The 20,006-nt window shown below is 41.0% G+C and overlaps 1 protein-coding gene across 1 annotated transcript in view; it reads left to right on the plus strand.

The window, feature by feature from the left end:
* The first annotated feature begins 10,228 nt into the window (after nucleotides 1-10,228).
* Nucleotides 10,229-20,006, plus strand: part of LOC308086529 (uncharacterized protein) — a 280,681-nt gene continuing 270,903 nt past the window's right edge. The window contains exons 1-4 of the mRNA XM_080430095.1: nucleotides 10,229-10,322; nucleotides 12,992-13,057; nucleotides 14,240-14,371; nucleotides 14,868-16,441. Of these exons, the coding sequence (XP_080286221.1) occupies nucleotides 10,289-10,322; nucleotides 12,992-13,057; nucleotides 14,240-14,371; nucleotides 14,868-15,841 (1,206 nt within the window). The 5' untranslated portion in view covers nucleotides 10,229-10,288 and the 3' untranslated portion in view covers nucleotides 15,842-16,441. The remainder of the gene's footprint in view (nucleotides 10,323-12,991; nucleotides 13,058-14,239; nucleotides 14,372-14,867; nucleotides 16,442-20,006) is intronic.

Below are 20,006 nucleotides of genomic sequence, written 5' to 3' on the forward strand. Positions count from 1 at the left end.
TTTTGCAATGACTGTGTAATGAGGTAGCGCTAAATATGACAGGCATCATACAAATCACTCTTATCTACTGACCATTTAAAATGTTGCATATTATTGTCATCATCAATGTTTTCCCATTTGAGTTTAGCTGTCACCATAATAGATACATCGTATTCGGTACCTCATTGCAACTGCCGAAACCCGGGATCGAACCAGGGACCTTTAGATCTTCAGTCTAACGCTCTCCCAACTGAGCTATTTCGGCCTACACAGGGCTCACATCCAATATTTTGCTTTAAAAATGACTGTGTAATGAGGTAGCGCTAAATATTACAGGCATCATACAAATCACTCTTATCTACTGACCATTTAAAAGGTTTCATATTATTGTCATCGTCAATGTTTTCCCATTTGAGTTAAGCTGTAACCATCAGAGATACATCGTGTTCAGTACCTCATTGCAACTGCCGAAACCCGGGATCGATCCAGGGACCTTTAGATCTTCAGTCTAACGCTCTACCAAATGAGCTATTTCGGCCTACACTGGGCTCACATCCAATATTTTGTTTTGCAATGACTGTGTAATGAGGTAGCGCTAAATATTACAGGCATCATACAAATCACTCTTATCTACTGACCATTTAAAAGGTTGCATATTATTGTTGTCATCAATGTTTTTCCTTTTGAGTTTAGCTGTAACCATCAGAGATACATCGTATTCGGTACCTCATTGCAACTGCCGAAACCCGGGATCGAACCAGGGACCTTTGGATCTTCAGTCTAACGCTCTCCCAACTGAGCTATTTCGGCCTACACTGGGCTCACATCCAATATTTTGTTTTGCAATGACTGTGTAATGAGGTAGCGCTAAATATTACAGGCATCATACAAATCACTCTTATCTACTGACCATTTAAAAGGTTGCATATTATTGTTATCATCTTCAATGTTTTCCCATGTGAGTATGGGCTGTTACCATCAGAGAGAGATCCTGTTCAGTACCTCATTGCAACTGCCGAAACCCGGGATCGAACCAGGGACCTTTAGATCTTCAGTCTAACGCTCTCCCAACTGAGCTATTTCAGCCTACACTGGGCTCACATCCAATATTTTGTTTTGCAATGACTGTGTAATGAGGTAGCGCTAAATATTACAGGCATCATACAAATCACTCTTATCTACTGACCATTTAAAAGGTTGATTATTATTGTCATCATCAATATTTTCCCTTTTGAGTTTAGCTGTAACCATCAGAGATACATCGTATTCGGTACCTCATTGCAACTGCCGAAACCCGGGATCGAACCAGGGACCTTTAGATCTTCAGTCTAACGCTCTCCCAACTGAGCTATTTCGGCCTACACAGGGCTCACATCTAATGTTTTTTCTTGCAATGACTGTGTAATGAGGTAGCGCTAAATATTAGAGGCATCATACAAACCACACTTATCTACTGACCATTTAAAAGGTTGCATATTATTGTCACCATCTTCAATGTTTTCCCATGTGCGTAAGGGCTGTTACCATCAGAGACAGATCCTGTTCAGTACCTCATTGCAACTGCCGAAACCCGGGATCGAACCAGGGACCTTTAGATCTTCAGTCTAACGCTCTCCCAACTGAGCTATTTCGGCCTACACAGGGCTCACATCCAATATTTTGTTTTGCAATTACTGTGTAATGAGGTAGCACTAAATATTACAGGCATCATACAAATCACTCTTATCTACTGACCATTTAAAAGGTTTCATATTATTGTCATCGTCAATGTTTTCCCATTTGAGTTAAGCTGTAACCATCAGAGATACATCGTGTTCAGTACCTCATTGCAACTGCCGAAACCCGGGTTCGAACCAGGGACCTTTAAATCTTCAGTCTAACGCTCTCCCAACTGAGCTATTTCGGCCTACACAGGGCTCACATCCAATATTTTGTTTTGCAATTACTGTGTAATGAGGTAGCACTAAATATTACAGGCATCATACAAATCACTCTTATCTACTGACCATTTAAAAGGTTTCATATTATTGTCATCGTCAATGTTTTCCCATTTGAGTTAAGCTGTAACCATCAGAGATACATCGTGTTCAGTACCTCATTGCAACTGCCGAAACCCGGGTTCGAACCAGGGACCTTTAAATCTTCAGTCTAACGCTCTCCCAACTGAGCTATTTCGGCCTACACAGGGGTCACATTTAATATTTTGTTTTGAAATGATTGTGTAATGAGGTAGCGCTAAATATTAAAGGAATCATACAAATCACTCTTATCTACTGACCATTTAAAAGGTTTCATATTATTGTCATCGTCAATGTTTTCCCATTTGAGTTAAGCTGTAACCATCAGAGATACATCGTGTTCAGTACCTCATTGTAACTGCCGAAACCCGGGATCGAACCAGGGACCTTTAGATCTTCAGTCTAACGCTCTCCCAACTGAGCTATTTCGGCCTACACAGGGCTCACATCCAATATTTTGTTTTGCAATTACTGTGTAATGAGGTAGCACTAAATATTACAGGCATCATACAAATCACTCTTATCTACTGACCATTTAAAAGGTTTCATATTATTGTCATCGTCAATGTTTTCCCATTTGAGTTAAGCTGTAACCATCAGATACATCGTGTTCAGTACCTCATTGCAACTGCCGAAACCCGGGATCGAACCAGGGACCTTTAGATCTTCAGTCTAACGCTCTCCCAACTGAGCTATTTCGGCCTACACAGGGGTCACATCTAATGTTTTGTCTTGCAATGACTGTGTACTGAGGTAGCGCTAAATATTAGAGGCATCATACAAACCACTCTTATCTACTGACCATTTAAAAGGTTGCATATTATTGTCATCATCTTCAATGTTTTCCCATGTGCGTAAGGGATGTTACCATCAGTGACAGATCCTGTTCAGTACCTCATTACAACTGCCGAAACCCGGGATCGAACCAGGGACCTTTAGATCTTCAGTCTAACGCTCTCCCAACTGAGCTATTTCGGCCTACACAGGGCTCACATCCAATATTTTGTTTTGCAATTACTGTGTAATGAGGTAGCACTAAATATTACAGGCATCATACAAATCACTCTTATCTACTGACCATTTAGAAGGTTTCATATTATTGTCATCGTCAATGTTTTCCCATTTGAGTTAAGCTGTAACCATCAGAGACAGATCCTGTTCAGTACCTCATTGCAACTGCCGAAACCCGGGATCGAACCAGGGACCTTTAGATCTTCAGTCTAACGCTCTCCCAACTGAGCTATTTCTGCCTACACAGGGGTCACATCTAATATTTTGTTTTGAAATGATTGTGTAATGAGGTAGCGCTAAATATTAAAGGAATCATACAAATCACTCTTATCTACTGACCATTTAAAAGGTTGCATATTATTGTCATCATATTCAATGTTTTCCCATGTGAGTAAGGGCTGTTACCATCAGAGACAGATCCTGTTCAGTACCTCATTGCAACTGCCGAAACCCAGGATCGAACCAGGGATCTTTAGATCTTCAGTCTAACGCTCTCCCAACTGAGCTATTTCGGCCTACACAGGGGTCACATCTAATATTTTGTTTTGCAATGACTGTGTAATGAGGTTGCGCTAACTATTACAGGCATCATACAAACCACTCTTATCTACTGACCATTTAAAAGGTTGCATATTATTGTCATCATCAATATTTTCCCATTTGAGTTTAGCTGTAACCATCAGAGATACATCGTGTTCAGTACCTCATTGCAACTGCCGAAACCCGGGATCGAACCAGGGACCTTTAGATCTTCAGTCTAACGCTCTCCCAACTGAGCTATTTCGGCCTACACAGGGGTCACATCTAATGTTTTGTCTTGCAATGACTGTGTACTGAGGTAGCGCTAAATATTAGAGGCATCATACAAACCACTCTTATCTACTGACCATTTAAAAGGTTGCATATTATTGTCATCATCTTCAATGTTTTCCCATGTGCGTAAGGGCTGTTACCATCAGAGACAGATCCTGTTCAGTACCTCATTACAACTGCCGAAACCCGGGATCGAACCAGGGACCTTTAGATCTTCAGTCTAACGCTCTCCCAACTGAGCTATTTCGGCCTACACAGGGCTCACATCCAATATTTTGTTTTGCAATTACTGTGTAATGAGGTAGCACTAAATATTACAGGCATCATACAAATCACTCTTATCTACTGACCATTTAAAAGGTTTCATATTATTGTCATCGTCAATGTTTTCCCATTTGAGTTAAGCTGTAACCATCAGAGATACATCGTGTTCAGTACCTCATTGCAACTGCCGAAACCCGGGATCGAACCAGGGACCTTTAAATCTTCAGTCTAACGCTCTCCCAACTGAGCTATTTCGGCCTACACAGGGGTCACATCTAATATTTTGTTTTGAAATGATTTTGTAATGAGGTAGCGCTAAATATTACAGGAATCATACAAATCACTCTTATCTACTGACCATTTAAAAGGTTGCATATTATTGTCATCATATTCAATGTTTTCCCATGTGAGTAAGGGCTGTTACCATCAGAGACAGATCCTGTTCAGTACCTCATTGCAACTTCCGAAACCCAGGATCGAACCAGGGATCTTTAGATCTTCAGTCTAACGCTCTCCCAACTGAGCTATTTCGGCCTACACAGGGGTCACATCTAATATTTTGTTTTGCAATGACTGTGTAATGAGGTTGCGCTAACTATTACAGGCATCATACAAACCACTCTTATCTACTGACCATTTAAAAGGTTGCATATTATTTTCATCATCTTCAATGTTTTCCCATGTGAGTAAGGGCTGTAACCATCAGAGACAGATCCTGTTCAGTACCTCATTGCAACTGCCGAAACCCGGGACGAACCAGGGACCTTTAGATCTTCAGCCAAACGCTCTCCCAACTGAGCTATTTTGGCCTACAAAGGGGTCACATCAAATAGTCTGTTTTGGAATGACTTTGTATTGAGGTAGCACTAACTATTACAGGCATCATACAAACCCCTCTTATGAACTGACCACTTAAAAGGTTGCATAATATTGTCAACGTCAATGTCTTCCCATTTGAGTTTAGCTGTAACCATCAGAGATACATTGTGTTCAGTACCTCATTGCAACTGCCGAAACCCAGTATCGAACCAGGGACCTTTATTTCAGTCTAACGCTCTCCCAACTGGCAGGCTACTAGTCCTACATACTTACACCTACAAACCCCATTCAAAACTTTAAAATGTTCATTACTGTGGACATGTTTGCCTGAAAACGAATGTTTGAAATGTTTCATAGCGTTAGAATTGTACTCCTTTAAAGGTTCAGAGATTTATAATGGAGGTAAAGATTTTGGGACCTCAAAAAAACACTTTCACCTTGAAACTCCATTCACAGTTCAAAAATTCAACCTTACTGTGGACATGCATCCTTGAGATGTTTTACTTTGAAATGATTTGTAGTTTTTGAAATATTTAACTTTAAGCGCCCAATGCATTGTCAATGCGGCAATGGACATGGGGGGACGTGGGAATGACCCATCACATTCATGTAATGTCAATGTACAAAGCTTAGTTTGCTTGTCTACTGTCATTACCATTAGTTGTGGTAAAGACTCTATAGCCGTAGAACCATTTACAGTTATCGTTCTTGGTGTGGAGGGACAGCCCTCTACACTTATTTACATTTCACATCACATTTGTCATTGTGTAAAATGATCTAAAACACAGCATGAGCACTTGATAGTGTCAGGTTACTTTAAGTCAAAGCGGGGATCAAACTGGCGACCTTAGGATCCATACTTCCCCTTCTTAGAAACGCTAGTTTTAACATTGCAATGCTTTTTGAAAATATTCTGATACATAATTGCTTGCAGCAGGATTTTACATGAAACTGAGTTAGAATTGCATCCATTCCCTTCCTTTTTCTCAAAATGTCTCTCCTTCCCCTTTCTTCTCTTTATCTTCTTCCCCACTTCTCCCCCTCCTTCCATCTTGTCCCCCCCCATTCACAGTTTCCCCAGCTTTAGCTCAGTTGGGAGAGCGTTTGATCCCGGGTTTCGGCAGTTGCAATGAGGTACTGAACACAATGTATCTCTGATGGTTGCAATTAAACTCAAACGGGAAAAAATTGACGATGACAATAATATGCAACCTTTTAAATGGTCAGTAGATAAGAGTGGTTTGTATACTGCCTGTATTATTTAGCGCTACCTCATTACACAGTCATAGCAAAACATAATATTGAATGTGAGACTTGTGTAGGCCGAAATAGCTCAGTTGGGACAGCGTTAAACTGAGGATCTTAAGATCCCAGGTTCGATCCTGGGTTTCGGCAGTTGCAATGAGGTACTGAACACAATGTATCTCTGATGGTTACAGCTAAACTCAAATGGGAAAAAAAATTACGATGGCAATAATATGCAACCTTTTAAATGGTCAGTACATAAGAGTGGTTTATATAATCCCTGTAATATGTAGCGCTACATCATTCCAAAACAAAATATTGGATGTGACCCCAGTGTTTAGGCTGAAATAGCTCAGTTGAGAGAGCTTTTGACTGAAGATCTAAAGGTCCCTAGTTCGATCCCGGGGTTTTGGCAGTTGCAATGAGGTACTGAACAGGATTTGTCTCTGATGGTTACAGCCCTTACTCACATGAGGAAAATTGACAATAATATGCAACCTTTTAAATGACAATAATATGCAACTTTTTAAATGGTCAGTAGATAAGAGTGGTTTGTATAATGCCTGTATTATTTAGCGCTACCTCATTACACAGTCATTGCAAAGCAAAATATTGGATGTGAGCCCTGTGTAGGCCGAAATAGCTCATTTGGGAGAGCGTTCGACTGAAGATCTAAAGGTCCCTGGTTCAATCCTGGGTTTCGGCAGTTGCAATGAGGTAGTGAACGCGATATATCGCTGATGGTTACAGTTAAACTCAAATGGGAAAAAGTTGATGGCTTTGGCCTCCTGCCACCTCCACCCATCCTGTGGGCTCTGTTGCCAGCTCCACCGCCGGCCCTGCTGCCTCTGCCACCTCCACCCATCATGTGGGCCCTGCTGCCAGCTCTAGTCAGACTGCTACACAGCTGGTAAGAGCTTGAACAGCATAAAATCAAATGTTCGAATGTCTTGCTTATACCACTTGTGTAAATGTTTCATTTATGATGTTTGTATTCTCAGGCTGTGGCCTCCTGCCAACCCCCTGCCACCTCCACCCAACCTGTGGGCTCTGCTGCCTCATGCCAGCCTCCTGCCAGCTCCCTTCAACCTGCTACCTGCTACCTCAGAGGTGCCTGAGGCACAGCTGGTATGTGCTTAGAAAAATAATGAAATTGTAATAAAGCTGTTAAAGCTTATATACCACTAGTGTAAATGTAATTTTGTTATTTGTATTTACAGGCTGTGGATGAGCGTAACATTCCAGGCATGGATCATGTGGACCGGCAAGCAGAGTATCTGGTGGAGTTGCACAGTCAAACCACTTTGACTTTGAGCCAACAACAAGTCGGCACCATTACGGGTTTGTGGTAGAACCTTTTGCCTTATGACCGCCAGCGGTTGGTCTTCGCTGCCAGACACAAGGACAGACTTTCTGTGGGGAAGTTCAAGTCTACTAAGAAAAGAGCAGAGTTCACACCTGGGGTGGACAGCCTTAAGCGGAGTGTCCTGGCATCGCCTGGTTCCAATGCCCAGTTTCCAGACTGCTGCCGGCTAATAGAGTCCATATTCATTAGACTCTGTCGTCTTCACAAGAGTCCAACGAAACGCAGACAGGGATCAGTGAGTAGGTGGACTCTTATGCTTGACAGCTACAGCAACATTCGAGCTCTGATTCATAATAATGGTGCGATTATGTGGGACACAGATTTGCAGCTGATAAATGACCAGCGGGCAAAACGGCAGGTTGTCAGCCTGCTCCTGCAGGGAATCAACCTGCCTCCTCCTTTGCCTCTGGCTTCTGAGCCGCTTCGCCCAGCCACTGTTCGCCCTACTGCTGCTGTTCCGCTTCGCCCAGCCACTGTTTGCCCTCTGCTTCCCTCAGCCAGTGTTCACGGAACTGCTGCTGTTCCTCTACAACGTGGCCCTCAACCTATGCAGGCACACAAGAGGCAAGCTGTAGCCCCCCTCCCTGCTGCCATACCCCCAATCCGGCCAAGACTGTTGGGCCAGAGACAGATTCTACCCAAACCACACGTTTCTGGGCCTGTCATTCTTCTTTCTTTTGCTCCATCTGCACCTCTCCTGCCACCTGCCAGTAGTCGCCCTGCCTCTAAGGCCTCTAAGGTACGCTTTAACAAGAGGAAGGTTGTGGCTAACTCTTGTAGGAAATGTGGCCAGTTTAGAATTGCAGCAACTGGGCACAGCCAGTACAGGGGCACAATTTATTGTCCAAATACGGAGACGCTGTCTTTAAGGGACTGGCTTGATCAAATAAAAACATCAAAAATTTTGCTACAATAACATTCAAGCTCTGATTCATAATAATGGAGCGACTACAGTAACATTCAAGCTCTGATTCATAATAATAGACGACTGCTGTACACAGATTTGCAGCTGATAACTGAATCTAGTTTTACTTGTTGTATCAAACTTGTGCAATAAGTCGTGGCTTTTTTATGTTTTATGTTGCGTTGATGCTGCTACTATTTATGTCAAATGTTTTTCAACTATCCACAGTATCTAAAACAGTATGGAACATTTCACCTCTACACATCAACTGAGACACTGTGCACTGATTTATTTTGAAGTTCCAAAATTATCTAACTCAGTTGGCAAAAAAAAATCCTTTAAGTTTAAAGCTCCCTCTGACTGGAACAATCTAACCTTGAGATTACCTGTTCATGCTTTGACCAAATCATCATAACATCTCTATTAACCAATGATCCATTTAAGTTATCTGTGTATTACTGTTGTAAGTGTTGTTGTTGGTGTTGTTGTTGTTGTGTTATTGTTGTATCTTGTCTTGTCTTGTGTTGTTTTGCCTTTTTTTTTTTTAACTGTCTGTGAAATGTTGTGTCTACATGTATGAAAAATGTATCTCTGTAATCTGTGGATCCCCTCGAAAACGAGATGGTGCATCTCAAGGGGTTATTTCCAATAAAATATCACGGCATATCACGGCACGCAAACATGTAAGTCATTCCCCCTAAAGATACAGGATGTCAATAGGAAAATGTTAAGAAAATATCCGTTTCGATTAGGACAAACTGAAAATAACTTTATACTTGAACCCTTTTATCCCTATTTTGGGGGGAACATTCACCAAAAATAGCAGATCTGCAAGCTCACAACGCGTCACCATTTGACGTGTGTGTGTGTGTGTGTGTGTGTGCGTGCGTGCGTGCGTGTGTGTGTGTGTACTTAAGTACAATTTTGAGGTACTTGTACTTTACAAGAGTATTTCCAATTTGTAATACTTTTACTTCTACTCCACTTGGTGGAAAGTAACTAAGTACATGTTCTCAAGTAGTGTACTTAAGTACAATTTTGAGGTACTTGTACTTTACTAGAGTATTTCCAATTTGTAATACTTTTACTTCTACTCCACTACATCTCAGAGGCAAATATTGTACTTTTTACTCCACTACAATTATTTGAAAACTTTAGTTACTAGTTACTTTGTAGATTTAGATTATTATTACAGAACCACTTCAGCCCTATTTAAACTTTGACAATTTGAAAATAGCCGATCTACAAGCCCACAACGCGTCACAAAGTGACGCATTGTGGGCTTGTAGATCGCTATTTTCAAAAGATTTTTATACATTTTATATATTTAAAACTTTTGAAATGGGACCTTCTGCATAACGAGTACTTTTACTTTTGGTACTTTACGTACATTTTGATACCAATACTTGAGTACCTTTACTCAAGTACAGTTTGAAATCCAGACTTTTACTTGTAACAGAGTATTTCTACATTGCAGTATTGTTTCTTTTACTTAAGTAAAACATTTAGTAGTTTTTCCACCACTGTGTATGTGTATGGATGTGTGTGTGTGTGTGTGTGTGTGTGTGTGTGTGTGTGTGTGTGTGTGTGTGTGTGTGTGTGTGTGTGTGTGTGTGTGTGTGTGTGTGTGTGTGTGTGTGTGCGTGTGTGTGCGTGTCTGTGTCCACTTGTTTCCTCTTCAGTGTATCATTTACGGTTTCACAACTCGGGTACTTCCCAGCAACTGTCTGTCACACAACTAGGTCTAATGTCACTGTAACTATAGGGCGACCATCCTCCGACCATTTGCATTTGACTGTTCACCGCCGTCAGAGGAGGATCAGAGAGAGAGAGAGAGAGAGACATCTACCAGACTGCAGAAAAACAACAATGCTGAAACCTGGAATGAAGTCACACGGATCAGGTACTGTTTCTACGACACTTTAAAGTTGTTAAGCTTCTTTAGCTACAACATGAGGGAATTACAAAACAGATGTACTGCTATATAACATCTGTCGGGTGGAAACCTCATTATGTCCAAAACAGGGTTCAAATTCAAAAACAGCAAAATGAGCAGATCTTCAGACCCCCCAAAAAAGAAAAAAAGTTAGAATTATGGAGATAAAAGGTTTCTGCCCGACCGCAACGATAAGCTGTTTAAACATGGGTATCACAGCTGTAAGTTGTGACATCTCTGGATTTAGTCTTTTTAGTCGTTTTTTCACGGAACAGTTGAAATATTCCACATGGCAGTCTGTGGTTCTCTGGTCTCAGTCATTTTCATGTCAAGGACCAGCACATTGTCAGTGGAAACACAGTGTCATTTTAGATTTATGCGTTGGCTAATTAGAAACACTTTGGGGGATAAGTGTTTGAAAAATGATGAGAGGGGGGGGGGGGGTCCCTGGCACACAGGTCCCTGAAAAAAAATATTTTTACAGGGGGGGTCCGCGCGGCCAAATACACATCAATTTGGGGGTCCTTGGCACACAAATATTTGAGAAACACTGATTTAGAAAGCGTTTGTAGAATCAGCCTCAGACTTGTGCAAATCTTTGATATGTATTTGTTTAAAGCAAACATTTGCAACTCAAATCTGTGCTTCTGGGGGGTTTCTGGAACAATACATTTTGAGATGGGGGTCCTCCGCCAAATACATATCTAAAAATGTTTTTTTTTTAAAAACAGTATGTTGCTATATCAGTGGTGCTCCAACTTTTCCATGTCAAGGACCCCCAAAATGATATGTAGCCTATTTGGCCAAGGACCCCCATCTCAAAATATGTCATTCCAGGGAACCCCAGAAGCACAGATCGGAGTTAAAAATGTTCGCTTTAAAAACATAAAAACCCTATTTTTTTAATGGCCAAAGAAATCTAAAAATGGCACAGATGCGTTCCCTGGTCTTAATGGGTTAATAGAATGAGGTCTCATGATGACCAGAAGTGTCGCAGGAACATTTAACCACGTGAACCCCAGCGTCCCTATTCTGGGCGAGTCATCATAATATGGCGCAATAGTTACACATCTGGCAAAAATACACAAAATCTACAAGCTTGTAGATCTGCTGTTTTCACGATTGACTTACGACAGAGTAGTGTTTAAGTTGTTAAGATACAAAGTATGCTTGACTGCTTTTCATTACTCAATGAGTAAGTGTAACAGTCAATTAGATGTTTTAAGTAGTCATGATGTAGGCAAATGCTTTTTCTATATAATATATCAGACCAAGGACCCTAATGGAAACAAGACCGCAAGGACTTTTTTGGCCGGACCTTTTAGACAAAATATTATAAATGTAATTGTGCTTTTTTTTTTTTTTTTGCCTAATAAAATATTCAATCAATCAATCAGAGCAGGGGTCTTCGACGTTTTTCAGACCAAGGACCCCTTGGCTGAGAGAGAGATGAAGTAGGGACCCCCACTATACTATTCATATTGTATAAAATTGTGTTGCAGATTAAACCTTTTCTTATATCTCATAGATAGCTTCATAGACTTGTTTGACAGCACTATAATATGTTGAATTCATGTTAATGTGGATTTTCAGACATTTAACCACTCAGTAAACTTGACCTTTCACTCTGTACTTGGTCTGCTCTTTTTTTCCCTCTACAGCAAACCACTTTGCCGAGAATAGCCAATCTACAAGCTCAGCGCGAGGCGTTGTGTGCTTGTAGAATTGCTATTTGTGGCTAAATGTTCCATTCAGAATAGGGAATTTAGGGTTCAAGTGGTTAAAATAAAAAATAAAAAAATCACCCAAAGATTTAGAGACCCCCCTGCAGTAACCCTGACAACCCCCTTGGGGTCCCGAACCCCCTGTTGAAGACCCCTGTAATAAGTAATTGTGTTTTTTGTTATGAAGAATCAAACATTCTGTTTAATCAAAGTCGAGAGGCCTGACTGTGTGAGTGCTTCTGAAACTGACTGCAGTAGAGGAAAAGAGGAAGTTCAGTTTAAGAGGATGTGCAACCGAGAAAAGGGGAAGTTCTGGTAGAGGATCTGTGTCTCTCTCTGTGTGTGTGTGTGTGTGTGTGTGTGTGTGTGTGTGTGTGTGTGTGTGTGTGTGTGTGTGAATGTGCGTGTGCTTGCGTCAAAGGAGCTCTGACACATGGTTGCCAAGGGCCTTTTTACAGCATTTCTGAATGTGCTGGTTTCTTACATTTGCAGCCATTTTTTAACTGTAGCCAATGGTGGAAAGTTTTACATTTACCCAAGTACTGTACTTAAGTACAGTTGTGATGTACTTTTACTTTACTTGAGTATTTCCATTTTTCAATACTTTTTACTTGTACACCGCTACATCTCAAATATTCAAATATTGTACTTGTTTACACCACTACAATAATTTTACACCTTTAGTTAACTTTACTTTGTATACACCACTACAATAATTGTACACCTTTAGTTACTAGTTACTTTGTATACACCACTAAAATAATTGTACACCTTTAGTTACTAGTTACTTTGTATATTTATATTATTGTTACACAACAGGCATTAGAACCACTTTACTGATTGGACCAGCATAACAAGTTACTGAATGCTACATCTTTTTCTATTTTCTTTATGTGCCTCTACTGGTGACAGCAATGGACGGAGACGTTATGGTTTCAGATCGTCCGTCTGTCCGTCCGTCCGTTCTCGTGATTAGAGGTAAGGTGATCAAAGGTCAAAAGGTAAGGCGACTCACATAGGACCCACAACAAAAAATAAAATAAAAAAATAATAACAATAATAAGAAAATAAACACATTTAAAGGTCAACCATTTTTCAACCTATCTTCTATAAGATTTCTGTCTACTCACTCTGTGTCTCAGAGGAGGGCTGTGGACAGTTCAGAAACCCGCCTACCAGTGGACAAGTTTGGTCATTTTAAACAAGATTTCAGACTTTTATTTTGTTCTTAATGGAAGAACAATGGCTTCTATTTCAAAGTGCTAACATTCCAGGAAGAGAAACACACCTTTTAGTGTGGACATACATGGCCGTAAACTCAGGCCCGGATTGCAGCCCGCTGGGAAAATAAGTTATAATAAATTATATTACTGTGTTTTTGTGTTGTGTGTTGGGGAGTTGGTCGATATTTCTAGCTGATCCTTTTTCATGGTTTTGTGTTGAAGAGCTTTTCAGAAGATTTAAATTGTTTATCAATAGATTATTTTTCTGACAAGCTGTCAAAGAACAGTGTGACAGATTGCGTTGTAAGTCTACAGTAAGGTCTTTGCGTGACATGCACCATCAGCTGACGTGATACCACGAAATGCAGCTTACTGGGAGACAAAAGAAACCAAAGGGACACTGTAACTCTCAGATGTACAGACCCGCAAGGGTCCTTTTAGAGCCCTGGTGGGCCCTAACACCCTAACCTAGATTCTCTGCGTTGAGAATCAGTGGCCTACATGGCCTTCATTTTGGAGGCTAAGTCTCCATTGTGGATGATTAAAGCTTCCACACTGGATCATGGCACTGCGATAGTTAGATTTGTATCAAAATCAACTACCACTGCATAGTTGAAGCTCCTAATTGATCTTATATGCAGTGGTTCTAAAACATTTTCAAACTGATATGTATTTGGCCACGAACCTCCTGTCAAAGAAGGAAATCGGAAATAGCAGAACTACAAGCTCAATGCGTTGCAATGTAATACATTTTGAGCTTGTAAATCAGCTATATTTGTATGAAAATTGGTTAAAGTGGTTAAACTCATCATCATTTTAGCTGGGGACCCCCTGAAAACCCCTCAAAGATCTCAGGGGGGTCCCCGGACCATACTTTGAGGATCACTGATATTATGATTCTGGATGTTAACGTCTTTTCTGCTGGTGATTTCCATAGCCCGCCACGTGGAGAGACCTACTGTATCCAGAGAGATGACATCAACAACGTCAAAGGAACAGCAAGAGATGGGCGAGGGACATGGACTGCTTCACGCAAACCTGAACCCTGTGGGACAGTTGAACAGGAAAGGCATGTACTGTGTTATTTACTGGCGATTTAAACAAGTTGCACAGAGCATGTGCTGTTATGCACTATTTTGGTGGTTTAATGACAATGAAATATCGATAGATGCCAAAAAAATAAAACAAGGGCCACAATGGAAATAAGTCTTTGACTTTGTTGTGTTTTTATATTTGATGTGTTATCTCAGGGGAAAGCATGTATCTCTTGTACTCCCCCCCCTCCCCCATCTAAATCAATCAATCAATCAATCTATAACTGGATAAATGATGTATGAAACAGACTCTAGGCCTAGATCAATTTGCAGATAGTGTGAGGTGCTTATGAAATGCTTATACAATGAGATTGTTAGGTGCTTATGAAATGCTTATACAATGAGATCGTTAGTCATGTTAGACCTACTATTTTTATGTTGTCAGTTTGCAATAGAACACAGCTGGCATGTTATTTCAAAAATGTTTTGGGTTTCATTAATGATGATGTCTTCCCTCACTTTCCATCCCAGATGCATACCCTGCCCAGTTATCAACGAATAAACAGACCTACTGTGACCAGGGTGGGGAAAATGTCTGCACAAGCAAGAAACTCAAAATAGACCAGCAAACCCCTATAGAAGAGAAGTCCTACCACTGTGACCACTGTGAGAAAAGCTTCCGCCAGAGATGTAATCTCCAACGTCACCGGAGAACTCATACAGGAGAGAAGCCTTTTGACTGTGACCAGTGTGGGAAAAGGTTCGGCAGAAAAAGCCATCTCAAAGGTCACCAGAGAATGCACACAGTGGGGAAACCCCGCCACTGTGACAAGTGTGGGGCAATGTTTACCACAACCTATGAACTCAAAAGTCACAAGAAAATTCATAGAGGGGAGAAGCTCCACAACTGTGTCCATTGTGGGAAAAAATTCAGCCAGAGCTATCTACTCAAACGTCACCAGAGATGCCATACAGCGGAGAAGCCCTTTCACTGTGACCAATGTGGGAAAAAGTTCAACATGAGCAGTAATCTCATATGTCACCAGAGGTTTCATACAGGAGAGAAGCCCTACCACTGTGACCAATGTGGAAAAAGTTTTAGCCGGAGCAGTCAACTCAAAAGTCACCAGAGAATTCATACGGGAGAAAAGCCCTACCACTGTGACGAATGTGGGAAAAGGTTCAGCACGACCGGTAATCTCAAAAGTCACCAGATAATTCATACAGGAGACAAGCCCTATGACTGTGACCAATGTGGGAAAAGATTCAGCACAAACAGTAATCTCAAAATTCACCAGATCATGCATACTGGAGAGAAGCCCTACCATTGTGACCAGTGTGAGAAAACGTTCAGCACAACCAGTAATCTCAGATGTCACCAGAGAATTCATACAGGAGAGAAGCCCTTCCACTGCAGTGAATGTGGGGCAAGCTTCCGTCTTCTAAATACTTACAAGTATCACCAGATGAGAATGCATACTGGAGAGACACCCTTTCATTGTTAACAGCATGGGGAAAGAGCAGTCATCTCATTGTTAACAGCATGGGGAAAGAGCAGTCATCTCAAACAACACCAGACAATTCATACAGGACAGAAGCCCTATCACTGTCGCCACTGTGGGATCAAGTTCAGCCAGAGAAGTAACCTAAACACAACACCAGAGCATTCATACAGGAGAGAAGCACTTACACTAAAGCATTTAAACCATATACTGTGTTCCTAAGGGCTCAATTCATACAGGACAGAAGCCCTATCATTGTCGCCAAGTGGGATCAAGTTCAGCCAGAGAAGTATCCTAAAACAACACCAGAGCATTCATACAGGAGAGAAGCACTTACACTAAAGCACTTAGGTAAAGCACTTAAAGAGGTGTTTTTCATGTGTCTATGAGGCTGATAGAACTTCATTAAGCCCCCTGGTGGTGTTTTTATGGTGTTTTATGTCTTCTCTGACTATTTTGAGTTTCTACCTGGAGGCTGAAACCTTGAGGGTCAAATGTGCCAATAGAGAAACAGCGTTTTAGTGACATAGTAAAAACATACCCTCCCCCTCATTATCATAACACAACAGGTGTGGGCAAGAGGAGGAGGAGGGACTAGGACAGGTGGGTGGTGCTAAGGTGGTGGAGGAGGTGCTAAGGTGAGACCCAGGTATACTTAATGAACTGGAGGCATGTCCACATAAAAACATAATTTTAACAATTTCTGTACACTTTTTTGAAAAAAATCTTCCTCCTAGTATAACCATAATACCTGATGATTATGTTTTAGGGGGGGGGGGATTTTCACTGAACCCTACATACTGCTGTCAGCATGCAGTGTTTTTTCAAGCTTCAAGCTGAAAATAGTTCACATTTTGGAGAGGATTGCCGCTCATTAATGTCATGTTTGATGCCCCTGATTGTGTCTGACAAGCCAGTCATTTACCCAGTCATTTACAACCTCATGTTTAGCATTGTTTAAGCTAGGCTATTTTGTGCTTATAACACAGCTGACAGGATGTTTGAGCATAGCAACGGTTGACAGGTTCGAACTTCGTGGCTCGTGGGCATGATTTTCAAAGAGCTCCTCCGCTCATAAAATGCTTTCTGTTGACATAACCTAATTTACAATTTAGGCATTTAGCACTTAATCCAGAGCAATGTACTGTTAAGTAAGGTAAACACTAGGTAATACATCAAATGCATAGAAATAGTAATCTAGTAATCATCAGTCTAAACAGTATAATATACCATATGCCAATACTTTAAAGCCACTGTATAATGTAACTCTGAAGCAGTTCAGGTCACATGTTTTATATGTTGTTGTTGTTGTTTTTTGGGGGGGGATGTTCAAAATTTCAATACAGCAATGCATTACATATTAAAGGTTCTATGACATTCATTTTGGGGGTTTTATGACCTCAATTACACCCAAAAAATCTGAACTTTGAACATTCAGTGGATTTTCTGTGGTCTGGGGTTTTCTGAATAATTAGGCTGAAAAGTAATCTGAGCTTGGCCCTTCGGCAGTGAGGTCACAGACGATTAATCCCGCCCACTCTCCTCCTCGCCCCTCCCCTCCCCTATCCTTTCCTTTGGGGGGGGGGAGCGGAGCAGAGGCGATGATTGACAGGCAAAATCCCTCACCAGCGACACCCGCAGGCAAATATTTCTTTTTTCATTGCAGTTGAAAAGGCTTTAGAAATGTGAGAGAAAAACACCTGCCATGGATCAATGGAGTGGAATTTTTTGTTAAAACTTTCTATACACGTTTGAAGGACCATGACAAAGACTTTTAATGTGTGGTAAAACTGAACATCATGAAACCTTTAAGAAAATATACTTCATAATTTGTACTTTTGAATACTTACGTACTTGTACTTTGTCCAAACTACTTTGTCCACCAATGGAAAAGGGTAACTGATTGATTTAAACAATTTATTAGGAATAACCGACGCACAGGATGATGCTAAAAATCAATGAAATGTTGTGACATTATGTAACCTTGTATCTCCATATTTCTTCTTTATATTTCTTCTTTATTTTCCATAAATCATTGCTGTCAGGCAGATACCTTGTATCATGTAATCTCCATATTTTAACTTTTAAATGTTTGTTTTTGGTAACGTAATGCCCTACTTTGTCCTACTACAGTGTCAGACAAAAAAAAATAGCAGATCTACAAGCTCAAAAGGCATTGCATCGTGACGTGTTTTGAGTGTGTAGATATCTGCTATTTTGGAATTTGAATCCTAGAAAAGTAAAAAGTAAAAATGGACACACAGGGTTTCCACTTGACAGCTACTAAATTAATGCCCTAGTTTATACCTAAGTAGCAATGCATTGTGAACTTGTAAAATGGCTATTTTTGCTATTAAAGGACCACTTTAATCAATTGTAGCACTTTGAGATTTGTGAACATTGAAAAAGCGTGTTACAAATAAAATGTATTGTTTAAATTTAAAGTGAGTTACAAATAAAATGTATTATTATGATGATTATGATTATTATTATTATTATTATTATTATTAAGCACATTGTGTACCATGACGCTGTCATGCAGTTGCTCAGAACCAGAACCCAACATGCACCCGACCTGCCATTTAGACATGTGTTTTCAGGACGCTTGTATCTGTCACACAGGTAATCGCAAACTTACTACGCACTAAATACTATGAACACAGGTGTACATATTGATTTATATTCAGCTGTTGTTTATAAACATCATATTTTTTAATGATCATCATACACAGGTGTGTTCTCACTGCCACCACAAACGAGAGTGGAACAGCCAGTCCTACATTGGGAACACCCCAGCTTGAAATAATTAGCTGTCAGAAGCAGTGGCCTTCAATGGTGAGTCTTATGTTGAGATTCACAAGGTTAAAATATTTTGGTATACAACTCATTCAACTCACAGTCCTACATTGGGAACACCCCAGCTTGAAATGATTAGCTGTCAGAAGCAGTGGCCTTCAATGGTGAGTCTTATGTTGAGATTCACAAGGTTAAAATATTTTGGTATACAACTCATTCAACTCACAGTCCTACATTGGGAACACCCCAGCTTGAAATAATTAGCTGTCAGAAGCAGTGGCCTTCAATGGTGAGTCTTATGTTGAGATTCACAAGGTTAAAATATTTTGGTATACAACTCATTCAACTCAACTCAAACTTTATTTATAAAGCACACCAAAGTGCTGGTACAACTGCTGGTACAACTGGTGCTGGTACAACTGGTACAACTGAGGTTCGGGAGGTTGGACCAAGGAGAAATCAACCACACACAACTCTAACCAGCCAGTGCCACTGGCAACTCCACCCCGTGCCACACTGTGCCAACCACTCACTTATCTCCAATCAAGCTGACAACTCCTTCCCTGCCAACCCCCGCGGTATTTAAACCCAGATTTAAAAAATGGTGGTGTGCATAGTTTCCAGTATGGTGCATAGTTTCCAGTAAACAAGCACACTACTGATGTTCACTACTTGAGAGAATTTAGTACACTATTTGAGATAATTTAGTAGAATACAATTGTGTGCCTGAGCTTGGAAAAAATGTTTGGACCGCGACAGAGGTGCATAGTCTCAAGCGAACTTGAGCCACGAGAAGCACCACCGAGCGCGCGTTGCCGTGCTGAACGTTGCGAAATTTGCTTGAGCCTACTCAGCCCTGGCCGAGTTATGTACCGATAGGCACAGCATCGTAAATTATCCCCCCCCCCCCTTAGGCAATGCCAGTGCCGAGCATTATTTTCCACCACCGAGTACTGCATAACTAGGGGCGAGCGAAGCAGGGGGCATGGCGAGGCTACTGAGACATGTGGGGAAACACACGGTCGCCTCTCGGACACCCGTGAGCGGCCATAAATCTCCCGCTAATGCCGACCAGGCGTCAAAATGGTGGATTAGTGTGAGAACGGTTCCTATTTACTGCTCATTGCTCGCTCGGATCCGGTCTAGAGCCCGCCTACTGTCTCTCTAATTGCACACTAACCGGAACTGCAACCTACAACGCCTCCTTTACCTCCTCTTGGTTAGTTCTCATTTGTCGCTGGACTGTCAATCTGGCAAAATGTATTAATCTCATTGACTCAGCTGTAAGAAAGGCGAGCGTATCTACTAGTGACTGCTGCTGCTTTTGATACAAGACGCGCGAGGAGAGAATTAATAATTACGTTTAACAGCA

The sequence above is a fragment of the Gymnoscopelus braueri genome (genome assembly GCF_963280865.1).
Source record: "Gymnoscopelus braueri genome assembly, chromosome: 6".
Taxonomy (NCBI): Eukaryota; Metazoa; Chordata; class Actinopteri; order Myctophiformes; family Myctophidae; genus Gymnoscopelus; species Gymnoscopelus braueri.